The 12,545-nt window shown below is 41.8% G+C and overlaps 1 protein-coding gene across 1 annotated transcript; it reads left to right on the top strand.

The window, feature by feature from the left end:
• The first annotated feature begins 5,030 nt into the window (after positions 1–5,030).
• LOC130906609 (organic cation/carnitine transporter 2) lies at positions 5,031–12,475 on the top strand. Its single transcript, XM_057821103.1, has 10 exons — positions 5,031–5,677; positions 5,744–5,847; positions 6,942–7,096; positions 7,169–7,340; positions 7,410–7,536; positions 7,635–7,723; positions 7,807–8,021; positions 11,282–11,464; positions 11,534–11,669; positions 11,748–12,475. Exons 1-10 carry the CDS (start codon positions 5,288–5,290, stop codon positions 11,872–11,874), a joined length of 1,698 nt encoding a protein of 565 aa, XP_057677086.1. The 5' UTR covers positions 5,031–5,287; the 3' UTR covers positions 11,875–12,475.
• Positions 12,476–12,545: the final 70 nt, after the last annotated feature.

Below are 12,545 nucleotides of genomic sequence, written 5' to 3'. Positions count from 1 at the left end.
GTGCTGGGATGGTTTCTGCACGCTGACACACACACACACAAAAGCACAACATTAACTCAAGCCTGCAGACAACAAGTGGTGGACATTTATTGTTAGGATTGCAATGGAAACAGCACTAACATAATCATGACAATGACAGAAGTCAAATCATGTGGCGTCCAGTCTTTGCTATGCTGTGAATTGAAATGAGTTTATCACTAGTGGACGTCCAATCCGTTTGAACTGGGACGGTTGGCAGCGAATAAATGAATGTGTATCGCCGTCAACGGGACCAGTGAGTTATAATTGTCATCATGAGTAATCACACACAAATGTTACAAGAAGCTTTAAAAAAATGAATACCGTATTTTTCAGACTATAAGTCGCAGTTTTTTTTCATAGTTTGGCTGGGGATGCGACTTATACTCTGGAGCGACTAATGTGTGAAATTATTAACACATTATGATATCATTTCATATGTTATTTTGGTGTTTTGGAGTGACACTGATGGTTTGGTAAACTTGTTAGCATGTTCTTTATGCTATAGTTATCTGAATAACTTAATAGCCATGGCCACGTTCGCGTTCTGCCTTTGGCAATGTGTGTTCAATTGTATTATTGACTTTTTTCTATTGAAAAGCATGCTTTTAGTTTGTGGCGCTTTCACGCCTACGTGGGGGCGCACTTGCACTTGTTTACGTGAAGAAGAGCGCTCACACACCAGAAGAAGACCGACAGCTACGTAGCTGAGTGTGTGGGGGAGTTAGCGCGAGAGAAACACAGCTGCGAACCTACGTTCATTGTTTATGCTTGTAAAATATCTCGACAGAGGCAACGCCTGTGTGTATAATCTTTTCTGTTGTTGTTGTGTGTTTTCTACCCACGATCGGACACTTAGAGCGAGTTATGTGGTCGCTTGAACGATGCGCTAATGCTAGCGAATGCATGCTAACCGTTTGTGTCATTGCTGTAAAAGCACATAATTATCATTTATTTACGTTGATGCAAACCTGTTTGTTATTGAGGACGAAATTGATTCAGCAAATTATACGGACGTCCAGCATCATCATTTGGAAGTTTAGCCCGCTAAATAGTCAGGACTGAGCCGTAGCGTCCTGGTCAGGACAGTATATTCGCATTTCGTTGTTCATGCACTGTACACTGTACACTTATTCAGCATGTTGTTCTCTATTGTATTTTTATATTAAATTGCCTTTCAAGATGACATGTCTGTTCTATGTGTTGGATTTTATCAAGTAAATTTCCCCCAAAAATGCGACTTATACTCCGGTGCGACTTGTACATGGTTTTTTTTCTCTTCGTTGGGCATTTTATGGGTGGTGCGACTTATACACAGGTGCGACTTGTAGTCCGAAAAATACGGTAATTGGTTTTTGGGACAGTGGTACCTTTAGTTACGAAATCAATTGGTTCTGGAATTAACTTGAAAAGTCTGTAAGGAAAGACGCATTTTCCATGTAATTTGCCCTAATCTGTTCCAAGTCCCCCAAAATTCAGACAAATTTTTTATAAGGCATAAAAATGCATCATGTGAATCCATGCAAACATGCAACAAATGCAAGTTATTGTTTTTGCAGAATGAACATAAAATGTTGTGCACAGTGTTGTGCATAATGAAAAAAAAAACCAACAATAAAGAATAAAAGTTAATACACTCATGTAAAGCTGTCGGAACACGAGGGGCAAATGAAGAGGACGCTGGGATACACACATACAGTCGAAGTCCCTCTTAGCCAATTGGATGCCAGGAATGCTAGACAATAGCCAATGGCAGAGAGGCTATAAGTACGGTATGTCACTTCCAGTAAACTCTGGGAGCTGCAAGTACCAGTCATACTGTAGTTTTGCTTTTCGTATCCTGAACTTTCTTTCATAACAAGAGGCAATATTTTCCCGTTAAGGTGTGTCTTAACTAGGGGTGTGAGAAAATAGCGAAATGGTGGTATATTGTAAGGGTGTAATGGTACATGTATTTGTATTGAACCTTTTCAGTACGTGGTGCTTGGTTCGAAACGGAGGTGTACCGAACGAGTTTCTGACGTAATGTAACCCTTACTTTTCGAGGCTGTGAGTCGATCGGGTTACAATTTCTTTGTGCAGATTATATTTACTCCGTCTTCTCTACTATAATGAGGACCAACACGGTAGGACAGTATATAACCCAGAAACATCAACGGTGCGACAATGTGGCTGCCGCGAGAACGCAGTGAAACGCAGGCGTTAAAGTCGATCAGCCAATTGCACACCAGTCGCAGTGCAGCAGCGTGTTAGACGCGTCCCAGAAGCGGCTCAACGCGACACACGCGAAAAGAACGGCAGAGTTTATTATTTGACGTGAGACGCGACCCTCCTGCGTCAATACTACTACTGGTAGCTAGGATCTGGCAGACCGGAATTCACCCGTGTAAAAATACGATGGATCCGGTCGATTTTCAAACTAATATGCAATCGTAACCTACTTTTTAATTCCATCAGATCTCTTGAGTGGTAGATCGGGGCACAGTTGACTTGTCTTTGTTGATTTACTGCTGTCTTTGCTATAATATTAACCAACATGGCCCTGTGTTCAATACAAAACCCTCCTACCACAACAAAATAAGTAGGAACTAATATTTACATAGGAACTAAAGTTATACAACATAAAATATACAATATAAATAAATACTACATCACATTTGTAAAATATAAACACATAATAATATAAATAATAGCCCATTTAAATAAAATACATTGAAATAAACTAAAACACCTGTAATTAAATAATAAGAATAATAGACAGATCCTGCTTACACAATTAAATTTATTCATTTCTGTGTGGCGCTTTAACTTGAGAGAATCCACCAATAAAGCTTTTGAAAACCGTTCATAAGAAAAAAAACTGATTTATTGAGGCATTTCATTTGTAAAATAATTGTAAAATCTTTGTCATTGGGATTGCTTTTCTCTTTAGCACAGGACTTCTTTTTTCTTCTTTCTTTCAGAAAGAAAGCTGACCAATACGCGGGGTCTGAAAGGCAAATTGTTGTTGGATTATCTTTAAATACCCGCTACTTTTTGAGCAGAATTCTAGCTTTGTATAGGCTAATGTTCCTATCGTTGAAAGCACAAAGGTGTGTAATAAACAACTAGCACACTTTTGTTTTGCATTTTGTTTTCTTACTGTACCGAAAATGAACCAAACCGTGAACTCAAAACCGAGGTACGTACCGAACCGAGATTTTTGTGTACCGTTACACCCCTAGTACAGTATATCGTGATACTTTGTATCCTAAAAGATTATCGATATGCTCATGCCAAGAATCGAGATATCGTTTAAAAAAGGTGTCAATGTTTCAAAAAAAGAAAGAAGAAAAAAAGGAACCAACAAGTTGCTACCAAAATCTTCCACCATAATAGTGTCTCAATTAACTCTAAGGCTGCCATTGACGGTGCTCAGAGCCCAATCCATTTAGACTGGGAACGTTCGTTCATTTGAAACCAAAGCATTCACAGTCATTCTGTCTGATTTTAGGGGCATTTACAGGGTACTTGCTGTTTATTTTAGGGCATTTACAGGTCATTTCCTTTTGAGTTTGAATCACTGCCTAGTTATTTGGGTGATTCCCAGGTCACTTCCTGTTCTGTAACTCAAAATAAACAGGAGGTGACCCATAAAATGCCCCAAAATCAACAGGAAGTAACTGAAAATCAACAGGTAAATGACTTTAAATGGCCCAAAATTACCTCTTTGCCTGGCATTGGCTGCCACTGATGGCCATAGACGTTCAATCTGTTTGAAGTGGGAGGGATGGCACATTCGTTCATTCGCTGCCACCCTCCCAGTTCAAATGGATTGGACGTCTGCTAGTGATAAACTCATTCCAATTCACAGCAGAAGCTTGTTTTTCTGTTTATTAGTTGTTTGTAGAATATCCTAGAATGGTTTCCTGACCAATGTATCGATAATCGTTGCATCGCCATATCGTTAGATCATCGTTATCGTGAGCTTTGCATCGCAAATCTTATCGTATCGTGAGGTACCAAAAGGTTCCCACTCCTAGTCTTAACCATAAAATTCTGTATGTAGAAACGTTCGTAAGTAGAGGTACCACTGTATTTTTATTGTTATTGGAGTCATTTCCAGGTGCCTTTATGGATTTTGTCAGATTTTTTCCATCCCATATATGAGAAACTTGCTTAGAATTTAACTCATTGGCTCAATCCATTTGAACTGGGAGGGCGGCGTATGAATGAACTAATGTTTATTCGCTGCCACCCTCCCAGTACAAATGGATTGAACGTCTACTAGTGAAAAACTAGTGATATATAAATCCTCAACAGAGGGATGATTGGACCCCACAAGATTGGACGTCCACCATTGTCAATGGTATAGACATGGCAAAAAAAAATCTTCAGCAGAACGAATGTTCATTTGCTGACACTTTCCCTCTTCAAATGGATTGTACGTCAAAAAAAAAAAATTTGAAAAATTGAAAAATGTGTGCAAAAAAATTTTATTTTGAAAAATAAAGACTCAGACTACTACGTACATAAGCCAAGCAACGTTTGAATGTTTCTTTTGCAGATCTATAGATGTTGCTGCACTCAACGGGAATCTAATCCATTCCTTTATGAAGGTATGATGTAAATTTTTGTCCCATTGCAACTTGTGGCTTTGGTGCTTCTGGCCGAAGCCCTTATCCACTGGCGGAAAAACCAAGTTTGCAAACTTTTTTTTAACGGCAGGAAAAGACTTTCATAGAATTTAGTACCTTTGTCCCAAGGTTTGCCAAAATATTTTCCCCCTTGTCCTCCTACTAAGTGTTTCACATTAACACATGCATGTTAACAATTAAGCAAAAAACTCTCCTGAACTTTGATGTAGTGTCTCGCTGGGCGTGGCCTTAAATCACAGCTCTTTTGGTTGCTTGAAAGCTACTTAGCGCCATTTAGAGTACAAGCACGTGCAGTTCTTAAGGGTATTTAAAAGTTTGGAATGTTGTCTGGAAAAAACGGTGTCCCACTGCTGTGCGAGTGGCCATGGTGGTGGGATGGGGTTAGAGCAGATGGACTACACTTTTTTTCAAGTGTTTGATCATTAAAATCGAATCAGACGGTCGACGGGATGTGTCGGGGTAAATTATTTCCTCTCCTCCTCATGAGTCCTTTTTGTTTTCCCAAGGGGTAGACGAGCGCGGGTTTGCCTTGAAAGGGGGGTTTAATGCTCTGCTGGGGCTGAGGGGATTCACTGGCCCACTGTGGTCCTACTCAGTGATTGAGAGTCACCACAGTACATGCACCATCCTACATGGGTGACTATAACAAAGACACAGCCTTCTTGGGCCAAACGGGTCCGCACTTTTGGACGACATTTATGCTTCTCAACACCATCTTCGTCTCCACCGGATTCAACGGGCTCTACATCGTCTTTGTAGGGGCAGCCCCCGAGCACCACTGCCTCGTCCCGGATGTCAACCTCACGACGGCGTGGCAGGAAGCCATCATTCCCGTCACTGAGGTAGACGGCCAAGAGGTACGCAGCCAGTGTCTGCGCTACAAGTTGGACTTGGTCCGGAACCTCTCAGCAGAGGGATATGCTCCAGGGACAGACGTTGACCTCACAGGCCTAGAGCAGGAAGGCTGCTTGGACGGTTGGAGCTACAGCAAAGACGTTTACCAAACCAACATAGTCACTGAGGTTGGTATCCCATTCTAACGACAACAATGTCAAGTCCGTGGGAAGAATTTACACGTGTCTTTGCAGTGGGACCTGGTCTGTGACGACCAGTGGAAAGTTCCTTTTGCTTCCTCTACTTTGTTCGTGGGATATCTCATTGGCTCGCTGATCTCAGGCCAGCTTTCTGACAGGTATTTTATTTGTAATGATTAGCTCAGTTTAAACTTTTAAAGCATGCAGGGAGGGAAATCCAGATATTGTGAGTTTTGGGCACATTGTGGTCTGGAACTGTTACACATGTCCGACAGCATAGCGCCATCTATGGTTTAGGTATGCATCGATATAATTTGTCTTAAAATGTTTCAATGACTTTGAGGTAACAATGAGTAAGTACGGTTTTTTTTTTGTTTTTTTTTTTTTAGATATTTGGAAGTGTACACTTTTGTTCTCAATATACTTCTTTTCCAGCTGTAAAACCCCTACAGTGTAACCCCGCACATTCCCCCACCAACATGTGAGGCAACAAGCCGTTGTTGTCGCCAGCTGCAGGGTCAAGGAGTGCGAAAGGACGGCACAAACGGCAGGCAGTCTTGTGTTTTATAACTTGTGTGAATTTAAACTACAATAAAAAACGATAAATCATCCATTCATTTGATCCATTACCCTCCAGTTCTCAACTACCAAGAATAAACCGTTTAAGTGCCCTGTATCTTGAAAGTAATCTCTTACAAGTGTTTCACCAGTTTCGTTACTGATACGACCCTAAAATGACATCATCGGTATTGGAGAGTACTCAGAAATAAGAACTAGGAAATAAGATCTAGATCGCCCTACCCAAGATGGCCGCCAGCTACGCACATACCATGATCCAACCATCCTTCTGCTGTGAATTTTTATGACTTTATCACTAGTAGACATTCAATCGATTTGAAGAGGGCAGGCAACTAATACAGTATTCGGATCGGCCAATACCACACATCTTGGTGTCGGAATCGGTATTAGGAACCAAAAATTGGTTTCGGTGCAACACCATCTCTTATCGTTATTCTAGAATTAAGAGTCTGGCAAGAAAAGACGGAGAGGATATAATCCTGAAAGACTTTCAAATAGAATCTTGAAAGGAGTTTTCGTAGTTTTATCTTCAAAGGACTTTTAGGATCTGTGAAGATGGGGGTATAAGAACTTGGATGTCAGGAATGGTTGGGTGGATGAGAAGTCAGTATTTGAAGTCAGTTTTTGGAAACATTTGGCCATCAAATCAATCACTATTGTTTCTCTCCTTTAGATTTGGAAGGAAGAAAATTGTTTTTCTCTCTCTTGGAGCTCAGTGCATTTCAGTCCTGTTACAGTCTTTCTCCCAGTCATGGAGGATGTTTTGCATCACTTTCCTGTTGGTTGGAGCCTCCCAGATTTCACTCTACATTTCTGCTTTTGTACTCGGTACGATCTTGTACGTCTCACCATGTGTCTGAACAAGTGGAGTCAGCATATATTTTTTTACTTCCTGGATAGGAACAGAGTTGTTGAGCAAGACATTACGTGTGATCTTCACGACGCTCGGAGCGTTCCTCTTCTACTGCATTGGCTACATGGTGCTGCCGTGGATCGCGTATGCCATCAGGGAGTGGAGAACCCTCCTCGCAGTTTTATCAGCTACCTCTGTGGTGTACCTCCCTCTCTGGTGGTACGCTACTCGCCATACTCAAAAGGCAACTGGGGTTCAAAGTCTTAGGTACTAGATGTATGCTTGCAGGTTCATCCCAGAATCACCCCGTTGGTTAATAACTCAGGGAAGAGTGGCGGAGGCCGAAGCCATCGTAAGAGAGGCCGCTCGGAAGAACAAAGTCGAGGCACCACTTGTTATCTTCAAAGAAACTGAGGTGTAGTTTCTCTGTGGCAACACTTGCGACTCCCCATGCCACGGGCATCGAGTGTTGTCGGTGATAGTTGTTGTATTTGTTTCTTGTTGCATCTCCAGTCACTGCCTCCGAGTAAGACGTACACCATGCTGGATGTCCTGAGATTCAGGAACATTAGATGCATCACACTGATGTGTCTTGTTCTGTGGTAAGCGTTTTTAAAAAATGGACCAATGAGCACTAGACCAGTTTAAATTAGAGTAGCTGAATTTTCCATTTTATCCAAATCAGGATGGCCATCAATGTGGGCTATTTCGGTTTATCCCTGAACACCTCCAACCTCAGTGGAAACCCTTTCATGAACTGTTTCCTGTCAGCGACCTCCGAGGTACCTGCCTATGTTGTATCCACGTGGCTCCTGAAGAGATGTCCCAGAAGAGCTCTACTGTCCACCTTTCTGGTCATCGGTGGAGGAGTCCTGCTGCTCATCCAGTTCATCCCAGCAAGTAAGTCAAAAGCATACTCCTCAAAATCACCAGGACAAAAACTTCTTGCTAAAACAGACTGGTAGATTCCTTTGGGTGTACTTTTGCAGATAACTGTTAAGTGTTACAGGTCCATTAAGACTTTTGTCCCTGAGTCTTTTTGGACAAATTCAGTCTTAACACACCTCATTTCACATGATAATCTTGTAGCAAAGGACCTCAGATAGGCTGATGTTTGTCCCCTGGACAGAAACAGGCCAAATCCTGACATAAAATGGGGCAAATAAATATTTAGTCAACCACCAATTGTGCAAGTTCTCCTACATGAAAAGATTAGAGAGGCCTGTAATTGTCAACATGGGTAAACCTCAACCATGAGAGACAGAATGTGGAAAAAAAACAGAAAATCACATTGTTTGATTTTTAAAGAACGTATTTCCAAATTAGAGTGGAAAATACACCAGACACCAGAGACAAAATTGTAGACCTGCACCAGGCTGGGAAGACTGAATCTGCAATAGGTAAAACGCTTGGTGTAAAAAAATCAACTGTGGGAGCAATTTATAGGAAATGGAAGACATACAAGACCACTGATAATCTCCCTCGATCTGGGGCTACATGCAAGATCTCACCCCGTGGCGTCAAAATGATAACAAGAACGGTGAGCAAAAATCCCAGAACCACATAGGGGGACCTAGTGAATGACGTACAGAGAGCTGGGACCGCAGCAACAAAGGCTAGTATCAGTAACACAATGTGCCGCCAGGGACTCAAATCCTGCACTGCCAGACGTGTCACCCTGCTAAAGCCAGTACACGTCCAGGCCCGTCTGCGGTTCGCTAGAGAGCATTTGGGTGATCCAGAAGAGGACTGGGAGAATGTGTTATGGTCAGATGAAACCAAAATAGAACTTTTTGGTAGAAACACAGGTTCTCGTGTTTGGAGGAGAAAGAATACTGAATTGCATCCGAAGAACACCATACCCACTGTGAAGCATGTGGCTGGAAACATCCTATGGGGCTGTTTTTCTGCAAAAGGGACCAGGACGACTGATCTGTGTAAAGGAAAGAATGAATGGGGCCATGTATCGATAGATTTTGAGTGAAAATCTCCTTCCATCAGCAAGGGCATCGAAGATGAGACGTGGCTGGGTCTTTCAGCATGACAATGATCCCAAACACACAACCAGGGCAACAAAGGAGTGGCTTCGTAAGAAGCATTTCAAGGTCCTGGAGTGGCCTAGCCAGTCTCCAGATCTCAACCCCATAGAAAGTCTGTGGAGTTGAAAGTCCGTGTTGCCCAACGACAGCCCCAAAACATCACTGCTCTAGAGGAGCTCTGCATGGAGGAATGGGCCAAAACACCAGCAACAGTGTGTGAAAAGTAGTGTTGCACCAATACCATTTTTTGGCCCCGATACCGATACCGATACCTGGCTGTGCAGTATCGGCCGATACCGATACCATACCGATACCACCCCGATTTTATATATATATATATATATATATATATATATATTTTTTTTTTTTTTTTCTTAATTTTTTTTTTTTTCCAAAGAGCTACATAATTGGATGTGAAATCATTGCTATCAAGGCTTTGTCAGGCTGTTGCTTACCTTTGCAAAATAGGAAAAAGTACACTAAACCCTAGTAGACAATAGTTGAATAAACCTTCCGCTCTCAAAGGCCAAAATAGTGCTAAATTTGTGAAATAATAAAACATGTATAATACTAGCCCAACAGTAAGAAAGTAAAAATAAATTCATAATAATAAACTCTGAATGAACTGAATAAACTTTTTTTAAACCTCTCAAAGTCCAAACAGTGCAACTTTCATGAAATTATTGTCACATTCTGCTGCTGGTTAGATTGTGTTTTGTTGCTGGGCGTGGGGGCGTGGCACTTGAATCCAATGCAGGCTCATCAACGTAGCATTTAAGCACGGGTGATCTCAGAGAAGGCTGCCGAGATATTTGCCTTGCTGATCGCTATTTGACATCTGGCACAATAATCTCGCTACATTTGCTTGTTATGCCCCTGCATTGGGTTTTTCTGTTAATGTGCTGCTCTCGTTTGTAACCGCTGCCTATCGTCTTAGTTTGTCCGTCGACCTGCTGTCACGGACTCCTTTTGTTATTTCTACTCTCCCGCGATCGCGTGTTATTTTTTGTTTGCAATCATTAAACCCTTTTATGTATCCCCCGCTTGTTGTCTGCTTCGCGGTTCAACCTTGTTTCCGCATTTGCGGACGCTAACAATTATAAGTAATAATAATTGACCACAGCATCCCGTCTCTCCTTTTTTTCGGGAGGTGGGAGTCCCTTATTTCTATTTCTAAAAGGTGGCAACAATACTTTGGAAACACTTCCCAAATTACTGCGGCATTTCTTTCAGTAAAAGACAATAAAAGTAAAGTAGACGAAGTGAACTGACCAGAGATTGTTGCTCCGGTCCAGCGGCGTTCTTCACTGCCTGGATAGCAGTCCTGCTCTTGCAGGCTCAAACTCGTGTTCGTTCACGTTTCGTCTTCAAATGTTTTATCAAGTTCGAGGTATTGAAACTGGCCGATTTAACTCCACATCTCCAAACTTTCAGGCCGCAAATCTTGCGTGCAGCCATTGATTTTAATCGACGGGATTTCTATTTGGAAATATTTCCCGACCGCCGCGGCGCCGCCATATTTCCTGGTTTGTTTTTCGTCCATATGAAAAAGCCCCCTTTTGATTGGTCAGGAGTGGCTATTGGCCCGCTCTCATTGGTCTGGAGCAGGCCAATAGCATAGCTGCTTGGTGTTCACGTGTCATCACACAACACAGAGACAGAGTGTAGTGAGCGGCAGGAGGAGAAAAAGGCTGTGGTCAAATGTTATAATAATGGACCGGTAAATGGTATCGGCGCCGTCTTTGTTGGTACTCGCCGATACCGATACCACCATTTCCGGCCGGATCGGCGCCCCCTGCCGATACTAGTATCGGTATCGGTGCATCTTTAGTGAAAAGCTTGTGAAGAGTTACAGAAAACGTTTGGCCTCCGTTATTGCCAACAAGGGGTACATAACAAAGTATTGAGATGAACTTTTGAGATTGACCAAATACTTATTTTCCACCATGATTTGCAAATAAATTCTTTAAAAATCAAACAATGTTATTTCTGGCACAATTTCTTGCACAATTAGTGGTTGACTAAATACTTATTTGCCCCACTGTATTGTAGTAGTCCACTGTGCTCCTAACTTTTAGGGATTAATGAAGGAAATTTTGGGTCTCTCTCTCTGTCGCTCAGGTCTTGAGTATGTGGCCTTAGCTCTGGAAATGACTGGCAAGTTTGGCTTCACCATGGCCTTCGGCATCGTCTACATCTATACGGCTGAGGTCTACCCTACAGTGCTCAGGAACCTCGGCATGGGAATATGCTCGTCGGCAGCTCGTATCGGAAGCATCACAGCTCCCTACGTCATCTATTTAGGTATGACCATTATTATCCGACTGTATTTGTTAGCCTTTCGAACGCAGATTCTACATTTTCCATTTGCAGGGACGTACAATAAGGCTCTGCCGTACATTCTTATGGGAAGTCTTACCATCGCTTCTTCTGTGGTCAACATCTTCCTTCCAGAGACGTTGAACAAAGACCTTCCAGAAACTCTGGAACAGATGCAGGAATGGCAAGGGTATGGCAAATTTGAAAACAATTCACAAGAGATTCCAAGGAGCCAAGATACATAGAGCATCTTTTTTGTCGTTACCAGGCTAACCAGCTCTCTCTTCAGGTTGTGCCGTGGAACCAAAGAGAAGAAAAATGCTAGAAATGGCGGGATTGGACACCCGCAAAAGCAAAATGAAGCCAAAAGTGACCTGCAAAGCATTATTGTGTAGCTTCTCAAGTAGCAGTGATTCACTTTTTTGTGTGTCAAAGACTAAGGCTTTTCTCTTCTTTTTACTTGAAATCTGAAAACGCTATTCTTAAATAGCTTGATGCCATCTGATTTGCATTTTGATCACAATTTTGTAAAACTTTCCATTTGTGTTTGATGTCAAAATGCATGGATACCTCACTAATCTATAATTAGTGCATGTGTAAATAAAGCCAAATGGAGAATCTCAGTTTTCATAAAGTAACAAGGTGCAAGACCATTTCTGAGCACAGATAGCTCACCAACAATAATTAGCTTCTGCAGTGTTGCCAACACTGAGTCACTGTCATCAGATTACAGTTTTATCTGTTCAGCTGTCTGCTATTCGTGGTTCAACCCAACTGTATGACTGAAACTAAGCCTTATTTGTGGTTTGCAATTTTTCTCTCCAATCTTATCAAGTTTTGTTTTGAATTTCAGATATTTGTTTGACTTGTGGACCATGATTTTAGGTCAGAATTGGACTGTTCCACCAAGCATCCATGAACTTTTTGAACTACTTGTAGATTTCAAATGCATGGCAACAATGCTCTTACTGACCTGGTCATAGTACCATTGAAAAAGTGCCCCATAAGAAACACAAAAAAATATACACCATAAAGACCTCATTGCATTCATTTTAATTGTCTTATA

This window comes from Corythoichthys intestinalis, chromosome 18, assembly GCF_030265065.1.
Source record: "Corythoichthys intestinalis isolate RoL2023-P3 chromosome 18, ASM3026506v1, whole genome shotgun sequence".
In the NCBI taxonomy this organism is placed as follows: domain Eukaryota; kingdom Metazoa; phylum Chordata; class Actinopteri; order Syngnathiformes; family Syngnathidae; genus Corythoichthys; species Corythoichthys intestinalis.
This window is presented reverse-complemented; position numbering and strand designations above follow the sequence as displayed.